This window comes from Dromiciops gliroides, chromosome 6 (genome assembly GCF_019393635.1).
Source record: "Dromiciops gliroides isolate mDroGli1 chromosome 6, mDroGli1.pri, whole genome shotgun sequence".
Classification (NCBI taxonomy): domain Eukaryota; kingdom Metazoa; phylum Chordata; class Mammalia; order Microbiotheria; family Microbiotheriidae; genus Dromiciops; species Dromiciops gliroides.
Window position 1 is genome coordinate 894,400 of NC_057866.1, and position 17,815 is coordinate 912,214.

Genomic DNA, 17,815 nt, shown 5'->3' on the forward strand with positions numbered 1-17,815 from the left:
TGGGGCTGTGCCAGGCTCTGCCCCCAGTTTGTGTGCGCGCGAGGGGAAGCCCCCAACCGCCACTGACTGACCACTATTCGTGGATCCCGGGCCCTGGCAGATGGCCTGGCTGCCAGAAGAGGTACAGGGCCCCTGCCACAGAGGCGATGAGGGTGCGTCCGCCTCTCCCTGCCCGGAGCCCACACAGAAGGACCGACGCCGTCCGGAGCCAATAGCAGGTTTATTGCCAACTCTGGAGGTCCCCCCGCAGGCGGCTGATGGGGGCCTTCGGGACGGGGGCTCACTTCTCCAGGGGTGCGTAGTTCAGGAGCTTCTCAATGAGGTCCACGTGCGCCAGCAGCATCCTCCGGCAGCAGTAGCGCTTCAGGCCCAGCGCGTCCAGAGCATCTCTGCGAGGGGCCACAGAGATCCCTGAGAGAGGGTCCCTTCCGTTCCGCCCTGGGGGCACAGTCCTAATCCCCTCCCTCCTCACGTACAGGGGTCCACTAGGACCATGGGCACTCGGAACAGTGCTACTCCCTTAAGTGCTTTGGGCCCTCACGGTCACTCTGGCTGGAAGGGGCTGTTGGAACTCCCATTCTACAGATGAGGAAACTGAGGCAGGCCGCTGGGGAGGGTCCCCCTTCCTCTGTTCCTCTGCCCCCACACAGGCCCTGCCGCGGGGTCCGGTTAAGGGGGAGCCCCTCGCCCCCGCCCCCCCCCCGGGTCCCGCGGCCCCCCGCCCTTACCCCTCGGTGTACTCGGCCTGCAGCAGCCCCAGGTAGGCCTCCCACTTGTTGCCCACGATCTTGCCGCACGTGAAGCAGCGCACCGGGATAATCATGGCGATGGCGAAGAGGCGACGGCACCGGCGCCGGGCACACGCTCAGCCGTCTGTCCTAGTCGGCCCCGGCCGCGCGGCCCCGCCCCCTCTCCTCCTCGCTTCCGTTTCCGGCGCCGAAGCCCTCCCTCCCTCATCGGACGCTTCCACTGCCGCGAATGGGGGGGCTGGAAAGTGGCTCGGGCCGGCTCTTCCCCCTGCCCAGGGTCCCGAGAGAGCTCGGTCCGCAGTTCTAGCCCTCTGTCTCCGGGGTCCCGGGTTGCGTGACCTCGAGAGGCCGTAGCGGCTATGCGAGGGTGCAGCCCCAGTTCCCCCTCGGTAGGACTATGGTATCGCCTGCAACTACGGCGGCCCGCGCAGGTCAGAATGCCCCGGCGGGAGCCCAGGCGCGTTTCTCGCGCGGGATTTGAGTGACAGCTGGGCGGCGGCGGCGGCGGCGGCGGCGGCGGCGGCACTTGGAGCCGCAGCCGAGTCCGAGCCGGAGCCGCCGCCACCGCCGCCCGCGAGTACGTAGCGCGCTCGTTCGCTCCGGGGAGTGCGGGGTGGGTTTCGGGAGCCCCCGGGACCGCGCCGGGAGCCCCGGCCCTGGACGGTGCAACTGGTGGAGGCGCCGGCACCCGGAACGCGTGCGGCGGCTGGAACTTGTTGCTGCAGGCTCCCAGCTCGGGCCGTGGGCCAGCTTTTCGCCCCGTAGACGTGGGGAAGACTTTGTGTCCCGGCCGGCTGGGGCTCGGCGGCACGGGGAGGGAAGCGTCCGGGAGCCTGGGAAAGCCCATCCCCAAGCCCGGGGCGGGTTACCCTCCACCCCGGCCATCCTCCTGTCTCCAGCTCTCATCTCTGCTGCGGGAGTAGAAGCTCCCCGCTAAGATGGGGGGAATGGGGGGTGCTCAGCAGCTCCTTCCCCACTCGCGGACAGACAGTCCCGACCCCCAGAGCCGCCCCTCGCCTGGCCTGCGGGTCCCTGCCGTCGAATCAGCTTCGGATGCGGGGGGAAAGGGGGCGGCTCCCGGGCCAGGGGGTCCGGAGGGGGGCCCGGCTGTCCCGGGACAGCCGCAGCAAGCGGCTCTGACGCCAGGCGCTCTTCTCTCCTTTTCAGGCTCGCTCTGACCCCGTCCGGTCCACCGTGTCTCTCGGCCCCTGGGGGGGACCCGCGGGAGGCCGCCTGGGGCGGGGGGCGCCCGATCTTTGGGGCCGAGGTGAGTGGCTGCGAACCCCCCTTGGGGGGCTCAGGGAGGAGGAGCTGTTGCCCCCGCCTGGGGGGGGGGTCGCGGATCTCGGTTCCCCTCCGCCTTGGGCTAGGGGGGTTGCCGGGAGGACATCGTTGGGGGGTGGGATACCCTGGCAAGACTCCGAGATGAAGCCGCTCTGGGGCCCAGGGGGAGGAGTAGAGACCTCCGTCCCGATCCCAGGAGGGAGGGTCCTTGCCCCCCACCCCTCCCCAGCCCGGCCCAGACCGCTCCGGGGCAGCCCTCCCCTTCCTGAGAGCAAGCCCATATCTGCCCGCCCCCTTCCAGTTCTGCTCCCGGGCACATAATCCCTGGCCAGGCTTAGAACTCTTCTTGGGGAGCCCCCTGACGGGGAGAGGACCGGCTATCTGTACAAAGCTGGAGATCCCCTAGAGCTCCGTGCCGGGACAGGAGGCCCTCTTAGGTTGGGAAGTGGAGGGGGGGAGTTCTGGGCTTCGTTGGAGGGGGCAGCTGCCCTGCGCCAGAGCCCGCCTGGAGGAAGCACCCCTGCAGGGGCGGGGGGGGGGGGGCGCCCCTCTGAAAGAGGCAGGAAGGATATGGAGAGGCTCAGAGGGCCTGGCTTAGCTTCTCCCGCCATCTGCTGTTTGATGATGGCACCAGGGACCGGGATCCAGGACGTGGGGGCTGGGACAAGGGGCGGTGCTTTGGGCCTGGCTTGTGTGCGCCCCCTCCCCTTCCCTCAGTGGGATTCTTAGCCTGCCGGTGGGCTCTGATCTGTGGGGACTGAGCCAAAGGAGATGGACCAATGTGGGGCCCTCACAGGATGGAGGTGTCTTGGTGCAGGGTTGGGGGGACCAAGGGGGGCTTGTGTCTGAGGATGTCTCTCCCCCCAAAGAGGGTGTGGAAGGGGGCAGTAGAGGAATCCAAGATTTTAGGGCTAGAAGGGGTCTCAGTTTATCCGCCCAAGCCCCCTCCTTGTACAGAGTGGCCGGCTGAGGCCAGACAGGGTGAAGGGGCTTGTCTACAGCCATCCAAAATGCAGTGGACAGAGCTTGGGTCTCCAGGATCCAGACTCATTCTACTGGGCCCTGGCCCTGAAGAAGGCAGTCAGCCAACATTAAGAGCCTACTTTGTGTTCCTTCTCCCCTCCCCTGTCTTGCCCCTCTCCCTCCCCCCTCTCCCCCTCCCTCCCTCTCCCTTCTCCCCCTCCTTTCTCCCTCTCCCCCCTCCCTTCTCCCTCTCCCTCTCCCCCTCTCCCTCTCCCCCCTCCCTTTCCCCCCTCCCTTCTCCCCCTCCTTTCTCCCTCCCCCTCCCTCCCTTCTCCCCTTCCCTTCTCCCTCTCCCCCTCCCTTCTCACTCTCTCCCCTCTCCCTCCCCCCTCTTTTCTCCCTCCCCCTCCCTCCCTTCTCCCCCTCCCTTCTTCCTCTCCCCCCTCCCCTCTCACTCCCCCCTTCTCCCTCTCCCCCCTTCCCTCTCCCTCCTCCCTCTTTTCTCCCTCTCCCCCTCCCTACTCCCTCTCCCCCCTCCCTTCTCCCTCTCCCCCCTCCCCCTTTTCTCCCTCTCCCCCTCCCTTCTCCCTCCCCCCTCTTTTCTCCCTCTCCCCCTCCCCTCTCCCCCTCTCTTTTCTCCCTCTCCCCCCTCCCTTCTCCCTCTTCCTCCCTCTCCCCCTCCCCTATCCCTCCCCCTTCTTTTCTCCCTCTCCCCCCTCCCTTCTCCCTCTTCCCCCCCACCTCCTCCCTCCCCCTCCCTCCCTTCTCCCCTTCCCTTCTCCCCCTCCCTTCTCCCTCTCCCCCCTCCCCTCTCCCCCCCCCTTTTCTCCCTCTCCCCCCTCCCCTCTTCCCCCCCCCACCTCCTCCCTCCCCCTCCCTCTGCTTCTTTCAGAGAAGCCTCCTTTCCCATCCTCTCTTTCCTAAGAACTCCCGTCTCCTGGGGCTCAGGCTGGGGTGGGGGTGGGGGGCTGATGCAGATTCCCAGCCAGTCATTCATTCGGTTGGCACCGAGGCTGTACCAGCAAACACACGCTAGGAGCCAGCACACAAAGATGGCAAGTGGCAGAGCCCCACCCTCCTGGGACTTCGGTTTGAGTGCAGAGGAAAGCCGCGCCGTGGACACAGATACGCACATACATGATGCTGGATGATTGGGGGTGGGGAGCAAGGAGGGAAAGTCTTCCGGGCCTGGGAGTGGGGGCAGGAGATTTTCTTTGGGGAAGAGCAGGGCAGTGAGTAGAGTACCTGGGGTTGAGATAGCTGGAGCCTCTTGTGAAGGCCTTCGAATGCTAGGTGGAGGGAGGGTCAGGCCTGCCTTGTCAAGGGGCTACCCTGCAGACCTCCCTGGCTCTGCTGCCTACTCTCTAGCTACTAGGCCACACTGTCTGTCTACTAAAGGGAGGTGTCTGCATTTCACTCCTGGGGTGCTGGGGAGCCCCTGAACCTTCTTGATTGGGGAGCAGCATGGTCAGATTTACCCTCTGGGGCCAGGTAGGCAGAAAGCAGGTTGGAGGCAGGGAGATGAACGAGGAGATGACTGAGAAAGTCCAGGTTGGAGAGTGGTCACCAGAGCTTGGGAGATGAGCAGGTGGGCCAGCAGGAAGCACCTACTAAGTGCTTGCTCACTCCTAGGCACTGGGGTGCAGCTAGAGACAGACTAGATGGGACCTGGCTCCTGCTTCCACTTGGAGTGGGGAGAGGGGTCCAGGGTGGCACCAACATCTGGAGTCGGGGGGGGGCAGGGAACAGCCAGTGGTGGCCCATCAACCTGGAACTGTCTGTTCGCCATCTTGGTGAGAGGGGCTTGGAGGCTGGGAGACCACCTACGGGAGCAGACAGCGTGCTGTGGGCAGAGAGGGCCGAGCAGCCAGAGGGAGACCAGGGCCTGCCCTTGGGCCGCTGTCCCCTTGCCCTTTTAGGGCCCATCCCCCAAGCCTGTTCTGCCTTGGCCCCAGATGCTGCCGGGGGTGGGTGGGTGAGTCTGGGAGTAAGGGAGACTCTTCTGTGGTCACTGAGCTGTCTTCCCACCCTGCTCCTCAGCAGTGGCCTTGAGGACTGTCCTCAGTCTTCAGTCAGAAAGTCCTTGCTCGCCCTGACCCATGGCCCCTGCCCTGCTGCTTGAGGCTCCTAGCCCCAAACCCTTCCACCTCAGGGCTTGGCTGCCCCTGAAGAGGCTGTTGGGCCAGGGGTGGGGTGGGGTGGGGTGGGGGGGCTATTTCTGGGCCAGAGGACTTTGGACCCGGTGCAGCTCTAACCATTGGGCTTCTCCACTGTCTGGCTGCATCATTGGCCTACGCTGACACTGGGAGTGGCTCAGGCCTGGGACTGCTTCGTCCCCTGCTTCCTCCCCTCCCATTCTTCCCCTGATACCAGCAGCAGTGGCTTAATCTCCTGCAGGGTCAGGTTCTTAGATGCTGAGGCCCTTGTGGGCAGAGGCTCCAGATGGACATTGATCACAGGCTCTGAGGACAGGAAAGGGCAGTGTCTCAGCAGGCTGAGGCTCCTGGTGGGCCTCACACCCAATGCCAGCCATTGATGCCCACAGCCTCCCTGCTTCGTGCCCGTCCAGCCTGTGGTGGAGAGCAAGGGAGGCTGGGGCCCCGCTCTTCCCCATGCTAGTAGCAGAGGGGGCAGTAGGGGGGCAGAAGGGTGAAGCTGCACTCCAGCTTGGGGAAGGGGGGTGCCGGGCAGGCTTCCCAGAGGAGAGGCCTGTTGTGGCCTCCACTGAGGTGTCCGTGGTGTGCTCCTGGGGGCTAGTAGATGGTGGGAGTTGGGCCTGCTGAGGCTGGGAGGGAGAGGCTGTGTCCTGGGCAGGCATGGCAGCAGAATTCCCAGCGTTCCAGGGGAGCATGGATGGCCAGGCTGGCTGGCTTTGCTGGGAGCCCTGAGCCTGCAGAACCAATGTGAGCTTGGGTAGGAGGCTCAGACCCCCTCGAGTGGGGAGTCGGGGCAGAGCTGGCCACGGAGACCTTGCGTGGCACCGGGCCGTGGTTCTGCCCTTGCCAGAGGCCCAGCAGCATCAGCGGGTCAGGCCCGGTGAGAACTGGCTTCTGGGAAGCAGGAAGGAAGCCTGGGAGGTCGGGGTCCCTCCCCACGCCCATCTCCCGACCCTGACCACCACAGGGTCCTTGGTCTGTGGAGTACCTCTCCTGCTTCCCTGGAAGCCTCCTTTCTCTCTGGGTCAGCAGCAGAGACGGCTCCCGGAGGGGGGGGGGGTGGCTGCCCTTGCTGCTGCCTGGAGGGTCCTCTTTCCTCCCCTCTGCCCTTTCACATCCTGCCTATCCTCTCAGAGCCTCGGTTTTCCCAGCCATGCAATGGGAGGGTGGGGCTGGACGAGCTGATTTGACGGCTCTTGTGTCTCTGATGTCCTGGGACTCCCAGCCTGCCCTGACCAGGATGTGGGCGGTTCTTAGGAAACCCTCTTGCTACCTTCTTGGCACCCTGCCTGGCACTTAGTAGGTGCTTAATAAATGCCCCCCCCCTTCCTGTGGTCTCTTGCCCACAGTACGTGGGTTAGTGGTCTCCAGGAATCTGCCCTTGGATAGTGTCACCCGTGTGTGTGCCCCTGGCGGGGGGAGAGGAAGGAGTGGGGAGCCCCAAGATGGGGCACCAGGGGCAGGGGCTTCTGGCCTATTCGAAGGAAGACCCTGGTACTCAGCTGCCATTTCTCAACTCCCCAAGTGCTTTGCTATGGGCTGCCCATAGACAAGGGGATGAGCTTCCGCTCCCTGGGGGTATCCAAGTTGAGGGGACTGTAAGGGGCTAAAATTCTAGCTATTCTGTCTAAAATATCTAATGAGTGGTCGCCAATAAATTATAAGCTTTAGCAGGAGTTCAGACTTTTAAGCATTTATTAAGGAGAATAATAATTTGGTGAAGAGAGAGAGGCCTAGGTTCCTCTATCAAAGGGAGAGCGCATTCTAGCTCCACGCTCCACCAGAGTCCTCACAAAAGATGGAGAGAGCGCCAGCCTCGCCCCCTCTTCCTCCCACTTCCTGAATGCCAGAGAAAAGCCGCATGGCTTGCCCTCAGACACCTTCTCCTCATGGTGGAGCTTTCCTACAGTAAGTCTCCAGCAGATGGTGTCATTCCAATCGTTACAAAACTTTGCTGAGCTCCCAGCCCCGTCAGGGAATGAGGATGGTGAGGGGCACCTGCATTCAGGCCAGAAGGCTTTTTTGTTTTGTTTGTGGGGCAATGCGGGTTAAGTGACTTGCCCAGGGTCACACAGCTACTAAGTGTCAAGTGTCAGAGGCTGGATTTGAACTTGAGTCTTCCTGAATCCATGGCCGGTGCCCCAGGCCAGAAGGCTTTAGAATGGGCCTGGAGCCCAGATTAGGGACTGGGGGAGCCTGGGCCAATCTCGGGGCATTTGGGGGGTTTCATCCTGTCCTTTGTTCACTGTGTGTGTGCCCTGAGCTGAGGAGGAGGGAGAGCATGGTGGGCCTCTGCCCCAGGCCCTCATTGCTGAGGCTTGCCTGGCTCCAGCCTGGCGTGGGGTTCCAGAGAAGACATTCCCCAGGAGTGGGGAGTGAGGAGATCTCAGGCATTGAGAGGGGCGGGCCCACCGGGGGCTTAGCTCTCTGGGCACAGAGCGGGTCCTGTGGGGATTAGAGCCACACTAGCTGGGGGCGGCGCCAGGCCCAGAGGCCTTGTCTCACCCTCGGTCTGGAATCTGCTGCCCAGGATTTCAGGCAGAGGCTGGTTCCCATTAGGCCAGAGACAAAGGGAAATGGCTGGATTTAACATGGGGAGAGCTCCCGCCCCCTCCCCCACTCAGGCTGGAGCAGCCTCCTCAGAACAGACTGACCCCGGCCCTCCCTGCGTGTTCATGTCCCCTGGTGTTCTGGTTGCTTTCACTTTATTCTGCACATATTCAGAGCCAGCTCTGGGGCCTGGGCATCAGGGCAACATGGGCGGGGCCCCAGGGTGGCACCCCAGGGTGAGAAAGCTGAACCGGAGGGACCAGAGTTCTCCCCTAACATCTGGGCCTCAGTTTCTCCATCTGTAAATCCTGACCTAGAGTCCCTGTGAGCCCTTTGATCTTGTAGGGAGGAAGTCAGAGGTCAGTCTGGCCTGGGGAGCGTTCCCACCCGACTCTGGTTTTGCTCTTTGAAGCTGCTAGTCACCACCTTTAGCCACGCACGGCCTGCCCTTTTGTATCCCCCCTCCCCTGGGCCCTCCTCTGTCCAGTCAAGGCTAGTCTATGTGTAGGAATTGCTGCACTGGCCAGCCTACGACCAGGAGAGAGGCGGGGCTGTGCCCCTTGACACCCCCTGCTGCCCCTGCCCCTCCAGGGATGACTGAGGTCCCTGAGCTGGTCAGCCCGGAGAGGTCTGGGGGAGCCCCTGAGGGAGAGAAGGCTATTTGCCTGGCAAGGACTGGGGGTGAGGGGCTGCAGGGCCCATGGCCTCTGCCCTGGCCTTGGGCACCCCAGGGAGTGGCCTGAGCAGGTCTGCACTGCAGTTTGGGAGGGACATGGGAACCTGCAGGGATCTGAAAGGCCTGGGGACCTTGAGCCCAGAGGAGTGAGGGGTGGTGGGCAGGGAAGAGGGCCCTTCTCTGGGGGACGCGGCTGCCGGAGGCTGTGCCTGGATGGCAGGATGGAGGCTGCTGGGCCGGGAGTGAGGCTCAGAGTGCACTCAGGCCCTCCTCTTTCTCCCACCCAAGCAGACGAGGCTGACCCGAGCCTCTCCCTCCTGGGCCCCTGGAGTACCCGCTGCTTCCAGTGGGCCGGATCCCCTGCGCATGCTGGGACGTCTAGTTCTGCCCTCTGCAGCCACGCAGAGCACCCCAATTCCTCAGCCCCCCTGTCCTTCTGGGGGAACCCCGGCAGGAGGTCCCCCTGACTAGCCTGAGATAGGCTTGCCCGGTGGCACAGAGGGCTGGCAGCATTTCTGTGCTTCTCTTCCCCTTTCTGGGGGCCTGTGGCATTTCCCTGAGCATGGAGTTTGGGGGGCCCGGGAGGCTGGCCCAGGCAGGCAGACTCTTACCACAGGCATGTTTGTCTTTGGTGGGGCAGCAGCTGAGCTCAAAGGCAGTTCAGTGTTCTTTGGGGAGCTGCGGGGAACGGAGGGGGAGAAGCGACCTCCGGCTGCCCCAGCCCTTTAGGCCGCCCGCCTTCCTGGCCCAGAGGCACCTACTGTGGAAGCGCTGCATGGACCAGGGGCTGCACGGACCAGGGGCTGGAAGCCAGGCCTCCCGGACCAGGCAGGGTCTGCTGACCCTTCATCCAAACCTGTGCTGGGCACTCAGCTCTTGGGTGAGTGATTCCTCCTGTACCCATGCCTTGAGTGATCACTCAGGGTACAGGTGGAGCCCTGCCCCTTAATCCCCGCCCCCACTGGGACTGTGCAGGCAGCTGTTTGAAGAAAGCCGAACCCTGCTCTGGGGGCTGCTGGTCTGGACCCACCCAGAGGGCTGGGGAAGGCAGCCCCCTCCCTTCTGTCTGCTGGGGGGCAGGTGTGAGACTCCCCACCCTCAATCTTGTTTGGGAAGTTTGGGTCTCCTGGTTCTGCTCCCTGGGGTTGGGCTTAGGGAGTGTGAGAGGGGGCTGATCTCTGCCTCTCTTGGGGAGAGCCTCCCTGCTCTTTTTTTTTTTTTTTTTTTGGTGAGGCAGTTGGGGTTAAGTGACTTGCCCAAGGTCACACAGCTAGTAAGTGTCAAGTGTCTGAAGCTGGATTTGAACTCAGGTACTCCTGAATCCAGGGCCGGTGCTCTATCCACTGCGCCATCTAGCTGCCCCTCTCCCTGCTCTTCTTGGGAGGACTGAGTTTAAGGGATTCCATTGAACTTTTCTTCCTCTTTGCCATCTGCAAGTGGGGCTGGTGAGCTGTGGACCTCACACAACAGCTGGGGAAGGGAGAGGGTTGGGAGTCTCTGTGACTGTCCTCTCCTCTCCTCTGCCCACAGTGCTCATCTCACCACCCTCCTCTGCCCACATCACTTCCCTGCACTGGCCCTGACTCTATGCCTGTTCCTACTCCTTGGGGCACCCCTGCCCATCTCCCGGCTTCTTTGGTCAGAAACTCTTTGTATTTCCAAGGGCACACAGGGGCCTTTAAACAGTTTATTTGGTTCGACCATAGAATTCCAGTTTGGAGGGGCACTTTCTCTCCCCTGCTTTACCTCCTCTTCCTCTTCTCCTTGTCCTCCCCCTCCCCCACTTCCTTCCTTCTCCATCTCCTTTTTCTTCTTCTTTTCCTCCCCGCCCCCCCTTTTCTCTCTCTCATCCATTGGCTCCCTAGGACTACTTCACAATTACTTCTAATGTCTGGGTCTGGCCAGGTACCTCAGTGGGGGGCCTGCCTGACCGTGTGTGTGTGTGTGTGTGTGTGTGTGTGTGTGTGTGTGTGTGTGTGTGTGTGTGTAGGGGCATCCTGAGTCTTAGGCTCTTTCCGTAAAGGGCTTATGGGGTTGGGGGCTTAAACTCCAACTTGGACCCAGAGTCTTCCAGAAGACAGGCAGCTCTCCCAGTGTGGAGCCCACAGCCCCAAGCAGCTCTCTGGGACTCTGGCCCCCTGCCTTGGCCCCTGGGGCTGCTCTGGGCCTGGCTCCTGCCAGCAGGTTTGAGGCTCGCTTGGTGCCTGGGTCCTAGTCTGAGTTCCTTGCCATCGTTCTGTGACCAGGTTCACTATCAGACTATCAGAGGATACCACTCCCCTGGGCCTGCTGCAGCGCAGCTCCCAGACTGCCCAGAAAGGCAGAAATTGGGCGTTATTTCTGAGCAGGGAAAGGGTGAGTCAGAGATGGTGCAGGGTGGGTGCTGTTGCCTGGGCCGCTAGAAGGGAGTGATCGGCAGAGCTGAAATCCCCCCAGAGGGAAACAAAGGCATGCCAGTGAGTGAGCTGGGCCTCTAGTGGGGACAGAATGGGAGGGGGGGAGGGAAGGGGGCCTGACCTAGGAGCCCAGGGGAGCTGGGGCAGGGACCCGGACATTTTGGGCTCACTGGGCTACTAGGGATATGAGTGACTGTTACAGGGCCTTGGGGGTCCTGTCGTGGGGGCTAAGAGGAAAGAAGGGTCTCTGGGGGTGAGGCTGGGGTAGGGACGGCCTGAAGTGTGGGAGGGGGAGGGCCTAGTGGCAGGAGCTAGTTGGGGCTTCTCAGGAACCCCGAGCCAGCAAGGACCCCAAGGGCTCTGTGTGTGTGTGTGTGTGTGTGTGTGTGTGTGTGTGTGTGTGTGTGTACACACATGTTGGGGGGGGCAGCCTCTGCTCCTGTCCCAGGGCCTGGGCCCCTCCATGCTCCCCTCTTGGCCTCTGGTCCTGGCTCAGAGCTGAGGGGAAGGGGGCCCCAGCTGAGGGTGACCAGCTAGCCGGGAAGTCACAAGTTACACTGAGTTCCCAGAAACATTCCAAGGAATGTGTGTGTGTGTGTGTGTGTGTGTGTGTGTGTGTGTGTGTGTGAGAGAGAGCCACTGGGGCCCTCTCAGCCCTTCCCCCTCCTCCCCGCCTCCTCCCATACTCTCCCCTTCGGTCCAAGCCCGAGCCCCGGATTGTTGGCCTGCAGATGGTCCCGCCTGTTCTTCCTCGGGGCGCCCCAGGAGACCTGCGGCATGCGGATCTGCCGAGTCAGATGCGTGTGTGTCCCCGCCCCCCAGCTGGGAGAGTGCAAGTGGAGCCAGATGTTCTTAGTTAAAAGACACTAAAGGAAGGGGGAGGGGTGCGGCTGTGTGATGCGCGGTGTCCGTGACCTTGATGTGCGTGTGTGCCTGTATGTGTGATGTGTGCGCATGGGTGATGAGTAGTATGCGTGACTGGTGTGTGCGGTGTGTGCACATGAGAGATGTGAGCATCTGTGTGTGTACCTGTATGTGTGATGTGTGAGTCTGGTGTGTGTGCATGCCTATGTGTGTGCATTTGATGTGTGCGTGTGTGAGGAGCGGTGCGCATACGTGAGGTGTGTGTGTGTGTGTGTGTGTGTGTGTGTGTGTGTGCGCGCGCACATGTGAGATGTGTGCGCCTGTCTATGTGTTGATGAAGTGTGTGTAGGTGGTGTGCTGAGTTTTCTTTCCGGACCTAGCCCGAGCCCATCCAGCTTAAACGTGAACTGTCCGGGAGGGAGGGGAGCTACGGGAGCAGAGAGCGGCCGGTGTCTCTGGTGCCTGTGGCCCCGCCTCCTCCCTCTCCCCTCTACTGCCCAGCCCTGAACCGCCCTCTGTCCCGTGGATTTGGCTGAATCATCTCCGCCCCCCCCCCCAACCCAGACGGAGGGGCGGGTGGGACAGTGAAAAGGGAGAGGCTATGGGGATGAAGGGGGCCGCGCTCCAGGTGACCCCCCCCATCCACTCCCCCCCCCCCCCGGCCTTTGTGCTGACCCGCCGTTCTTGGAGCCCAAACTTCCCAGTGCGGGGGGGGGGGGGGGAGTGGCTGGGGCTATTTTTAGCCGGAGGAATGTTGTTTTTGCCAGACTTGGTCTCCCAACTAGGAAGGGAGGGGCTCCCTAGGCTCTGGACTCTCGCCTCCCTTCCTGGAAGGAGGGGCCTCAGGGCGGGAGGGGAAGGGGGAGGGGGCGCAGCCGAGAGCATCTTCGCCAGTTCTCCCACCCCCTCTTAAAGGGGCGGCCTAAGGGTGCCTACTGTTCGTTAGGCTTTTTACAAATATTAGCTCATTTGGAAAATGAGACAAGATGGCCTGGGTCAGCCACCTAGCAAGCATCTGAGGCTGGATTTGAACTCAGATCTTCCCGACTCCAGCTCCCCGGACGCCACCAGCCTGTTAGAGAGAGCCTAGGGCCGAAACCTGGTCAGCGGTGGCCCGGCTGTGTGGGGGATGGGGAGTCAGACCCGGGTGAGGATGAGGGCACAGACCTGAACCCCGTTTCCTCTGTCGCAGAGTAACCGCTCCGACTGCTGGCCACGTCATTCCCCATCTCAGGGTCACATTCATCCCGTCAGCCCCTAGTCTGGGAGTTATCCCGATTCCTGGGAGTGAATCGGGTGGGGAATGGGGAGGACACTTGGGTGAGCTTGTGAGCTGAAGTGGGAGTCCAGGGAGCCTCAGGCTGTGTTCAGGCCACCCTAACCTGCTGGATGGGGTGGGGGAGGCTGAGCGGGGAGCCCCTGGAGGTCTCTCCAAGAGCCCCAACTCCAGGTGACCACACCTAGCTGGGAGGGATGGTCCCAAAGTGGAAGGTGACCTGCACTGGCTAAGAGCTTGGGCCAACCAGATGATTCTGTTGCTTGAATGACAAAAACATCCAATCTGCAAGCCCAGGGTTGGGAAGGCTCGTCCAGAAAAGATGTGGGGAGCGCCAGCTTCATGGGATGGCGCTTTCCAGAGTGGCTCCTGGGAACAAGAGCAGTGGCACTGCCTGGATCCTGGTAGCTTGGCCAGCCGTCCCTGGGGAGTGGTAGAAGTACGTTCCCCCAGGGTGGCAGGGGCACCGTAGAGGATCCCACCCCACCCTGGCCACTTCTTGGGTGACCTTGCACATGTCCCTTCCTAGAACAGGAGGTGAGGGGGCTGGAGCAGAGGAGCTCCGATTCTCTGATGCTGCAGGAAGCATTTGAGCATGGTCGATGGGTGTCTGTTTAGCCACGTCTTATTAAGGCTGCTTAGGTCAAGTCAAATCAAGGCGACTCTGCACCAAGTGCTGGTAACATCGGGGGCCACCAGAAAAGCTGATGTGGATACACGGTGCCTTGTGGGTCGGAACCCACTCAAAGTCACAGCACCGGAGCCCCCATCCATGTGTTGCTTTTATTAGTCAGCCAGAGGAAGTGTTCTCCTGATGATGTCCAGCACCATCAAGCCCCCCGCCAAAGAAGCTGGGGCCCAGAAAGCCCCCCAAGACATGCCCAATACCTTACAGACATAACAGTCGATAAGAATGCCCATGGGGATACACTATGGTGGAGTGTGAGGGTAGACGGGAGGCCTGCTCCTTTAGGCCCCTCCCCATTCTGGTCCTGTCCCTCCTCACTGAGCTGGGAGCACCTGGGGGTCCTCAACACTCTTGCTCCTCTACGGAGCCCCCGTCTCCCTGGTAGACTGAGCCATTTGTCCTCGTTGCTACTTGATGCTGAAGCCCAGAGGGCTGCATGGGCCTACCTGGGGCTGGTGAGGAGGGGGCCTGGGGACAAGGGGGCGAACGGAGGAGCAGGGTTTTGATGGTCCTTGAGACCTGGGTGAGTGGTGCTAAGGAAGACATCAGGGAGCCCTGGTGCAGGGAACTTCAGGCCCATCCTCAGCTCTGCTGCCCCTCCCTGCCTCAGTTTCTCCACCTGCTGCTAACAATAGCTTGCGTTTGGATCCTCACAGCCACACTGTGAGGTAGGTGCTGCTATCAACCCCATTTTACAGACGAGGAAACAGACCGAGTGAGTTGCTCAGCTGGGAAGTGCTGGGGGTGGCATTTGGAGCCCCGTCTTTCTGACTTAGAGACAGGTGCTGTCTCCACTGCTCAATGAGGGGAGATCCTCCTGGGGGTCTCTGCTGCTGCTCACTGATAGGGGTGAATGCTCTGGGGTAGAGCCAGTGGAGCAGGTACCAGCCACACCATTTGTTGCCAGCCTACTTGCTCATTAACAGCTTCAAGTGCAGGCTAATTAGTAATGAAGCCATTGGACATCCCTGGGGAGCTGGAGCCACGGGCTTGGCCTTGTGGCTGCTCTGTCCTGAGCCAGGCACCTCCTGGGTGGTTTCTGGGACGAGCCCCCCCCTCCCCCCTCCCCAATCCCAGGAAGGGACTCGCTGGTGAGCTCTGCTGGGCAGACCTTCGGGGTGGTGCCCCTCTGTGCCAATCAACCGTGGAAGAGCCTGGGGAAGGGGGGTGCTTGGGGCCCTGAATGAGGGCAGTGGAGCCGCATCAGGCCTGGAGGAGAGGATCTCAGACCTTTCCCTCCTATCTGCCCCCTCCCAGCACCCTCTGGACACATCGAGCGCTTATGCTTCTTTCTGTCAAGGCCTCAATGACCCTTCATCTGCCCTGCGCTTGCCGCCCGCTGGAGAGGCCTGCCCTCTTTGCACCCCAAGTCTCTGCCGAATAAGGCAATCGGATGTGCCCTCTGTCTCTAGGCCTTGCTCGGTGTGCCCTACACACCAGGCTCTCCTTGGCTCTTTTTAAAAAGAGGGGGCCCCCAGGGGGAGTTGATGGTGATATGGTACCACCACGCATGCTCATGCGTGTGTTTGTGTGTGTGTGTATGTAGGCACCTGAGGAGCCCCCTCGGGCCCCTCAGCCACCCAGGAGGACGGCCCACTTGCTCCCCAATTCAGAAGGGTCTCCAGGGGATAGGACTCATCTCATCCAGTGCAAGGGGTGGTGTGTGGGGATGAAGGTAGCTCCTTTCTCCCAGGCCCAGTGATGGCTGTCCTGGTAGCAGACATCACCACCTTGCCCCTGTCCCATCAGAAACTCCTGCAGATCGGGCCTAAATTTCTGGGAAGTGTGTGTGTGGGGGTTACAGGCACCCTCCCCCACCACCAAGCACACACGCTGCTCTGCTCTCCCCTTCCCTGGCGCCTGGGGTGGGGAGGGGCAGAGGATCTAGCCAGGTCCCACCTTATCCTTCCCTTGATCTTGTCTGCCCCTCTCAGGCCTAGCTGAGGTGGGGGCGGGGCGGGGCCTGAGGAATATGAAAGGGGAGTGAGAGAAATTGGTACCTGAGATTTCATGGGCAGCTCAACCTGCTTCAGCCATCCATCAGCTCTGTCAGGATATGCTGCGGGCAATAATGAGGGTGGAGGGAGGCAGTGGAGACTCACCCTGCAGGCAGGTGCTTCTGTGTGTGTGCCCACACACATATACACAGGCACAAGAACACACACGCAGGAGTCTGGAAACACCAGCACACATGCGTGCACACTGTCCACCATCACCGAGCTCCTGGCACACAGGAAGGCATGCATGCACACGCACATGCACACACACAATAGTGTTTGCATGCATCCGCTGCCCTCCCTCCCCGGGTCTGTGGCTGAGGTGGAGATGACAAGACCTGGTCTTCCAGTCCCCCATCTCCTCCTGTGCTCTGTGGTCTGAAGGCCGGCCTGGGAGGCTTTGGGATCCGAAGCCAAAAGGGGGCTTAGAGATGATCTATTCTAGCCCTGTCTCTCTACCTCTCTTTCTCTGCCTCCGTCTCTGTCTCTGTTTATGTCTCTGCCTGTCTCTGCCTCTCTGTCTCTGTCTATATCTCTGCCTCTCTGTCTCTGTCTCTGTCTCTGTTTATGTCTCTGCCTGTCTCTGCCTCTCTGTCTCTGTCTATATCTCTGCCTCTGTCTCTGTCTCTGTTTATGTCTCTGCCTGTCTCTGCCTCTCTGTCTCTGTTTATGTCTCTGCCTGTCTCTGCCTGTCTCTGCCTCTGTCTATATCTCTGCCTCTCTGTCTCTGTCTCTGTCTATATCTCTGCCTCTGTCTCTGTTTATGTCTCTGCCTGTCTCTGCCTCTGTCTCTGTCTATATCTCTGCCTCTGTCTCTGTCTCTCTGTCTCTGTCTATATCTCTGCCTCTGTCTCTGTTTATGTCTCTGCCTGTCTCTGCCTCTCTGTCTCTGTCTCCGTCTATATCTCTGCCTCTGTCTCTGCCTCTCTGTCTGTCTATATCTCTGCCTCTGTCTCTGTTTATGTCTCTGCTTGTCTCTGCCTCTGTCTATATCTCTGCCTCTGTCTCTGTCTCTGTTTATGTCTCTGTCTATATCTCTGCCTCTCTGTCTCTGTCTATATCTCTGCCTCTGTCTCTCTGTCTCTGTCTATATCTCTGCCTCTGTCTCTATTTATGTCTCTGCCTCTCTGTTTCTGTCTATATCTCTGCCTCTCTGTCTCTGTCTCTGTCTATATCTCTGCCTCTGTCTCTGTCTCTGTTTATGTCTCTGCCTGTCTCTGCCTCTCTGTCTCTGTTTATGTCTCTGCCTGTCTCTGCCTCTCTGTCTCTGTCTATATCTCTGCCTCTCTGTCTCTGTCTATATCTCTGCCTCTGTCTCTGTTTATGTCTCTGCCTGTCTCTGCCTCTCTGTCTCTGTCTCTGTCTATATCTCTGCCTCTGTCTCTGCCTCTCTGTCTGTCTATATCTCTGCCTCTGTCTCTGTCTATATCTCTGCCTCTGTCTCTGTTTATGTCTCTGCCTGTCTCTGCCTCTGTCTATATCTCTGCCTCTGTCTCTCTGTCTCTGTCTATATCTCTGCCTCTGTCTCTGTCTCTATTTATGTCTCTGCCTCTCTGTTTCTGTCTATATCTCTGCCTCTGTCTCTGTCTCTGTTTATGTCTCTGCCTCTCTGTCTCTGTCTATATCTCTGCCTCTCTGTCTCTGTCTCTGTCTATATCTCTGCCTCTGTCTCTTTGTCTCTGTCTATATCTCTGCCTCTGTCTCTGTCTCTGTTTATGTCTCTGCCTGTCTCTGCCTCTTCCTCTCTGTCTCTGTCTCTGTCTATATCTCTGCCTCTGCCTCTGTCTATGTCTCTGCCTCTGTTTCTGTCTCTGTCTCTATCTCACTGTCTCTCTGCCTCTGTCTCATATATAAATACATAGATACATATATATATATATGCATATCTATATAATACAGTTCTATCTCCATGAGTACATATATGGAAACTGAGAAACTGAGGCCCAGGGGAGGAGTCTCCCCAAGGCCGACACCTAGGCTGTGCTGGGATTTGGGTGGGGTCCTATCTGGGCAGGTGACCTGTGACTGAGGACAGACCTGTGGTCCCCTCTCCTCAGCATCCCTGGCCCAAGACCACCAGGCATCTGCGGAGCCTGGGCTTGTCCCTTCTGCTGCTTGGGCCCTCCCAGCATGGGCCTCCCCTCCAGGCTCTCTATAGCTGCTCTCTGCCTGGGTCTCCACCCCCTGCCTCTGAATGGCTTCTGCCTCAGTTCTTT

General features: G+C 60.5%; 2 protein-coding genes across 4 annotated transcripts in view; one reads left to right on the top strand and one right to left on the bottom strand.

The window, feature by feature from the left end:
- Positions 1 to 201: 201 nt before the first annotated feature.
- On the bottom strand, positions 202 to 931 carry POLR2L (RNA polymerase II, I and III subunit L). Its single transcript, XM_043972439.1, has 2 exons — positions 729 to 931; positions 202 to 389 (listed from the first exon to the last, which is right to left on the bottom strand). Exons 1-2 carry the CDS (start codon positions 821 to 823, stop codon positions 281 to 283), a joined length of 204 nt encoding a protein of 67 aa, XP_043828374.1. The 5' UTR covers positions 824 to 931; the 3' UTR covers positions 202 to 280.
- Positions 932 to 1,307: 376 nt separating this feature from the next.
- TSPAN4 (tetraspanin 4) overlaps positions 1,308 to 17,815 on the top strand; it is a 90,377-nt gene continuing 73,869 nt past the window's right edge. The window contains exon 1 of one of the 3 annotated variants that reach the window (XM_043972434.1): positions 1,308 to 1,326. The gene's annotated coding sequence lies outside the window, so the exon portion shown is untranslated. Of the gene's footprint in view, positions 1,327 to 1,977; positions 2,017 to 10,756; positions 10,835 to 17,815 lie in introns of those variants that run through there. The other 2 variants (XM_043972433.1, XM_043972432.1) reach the window with 2 other exon arrangements.

Bases quoted from the DNA above. Each gene is read 5' to 3' on its own strand.
- POLR2L (XM_043972439.1), bottom strand. From the start codon at position 823: ATGATTATCCCGGTGCGCTGCTTCACGTGCGGCAAGATCGTGGGCAAC. The intron at 390-728 runs GTAAGGGCGGGG...GGCCCCTCGCAG, and splicing joins CAGGCCGAGTACACCGAGGG to AGATGCTCTGGACGCGCTGG.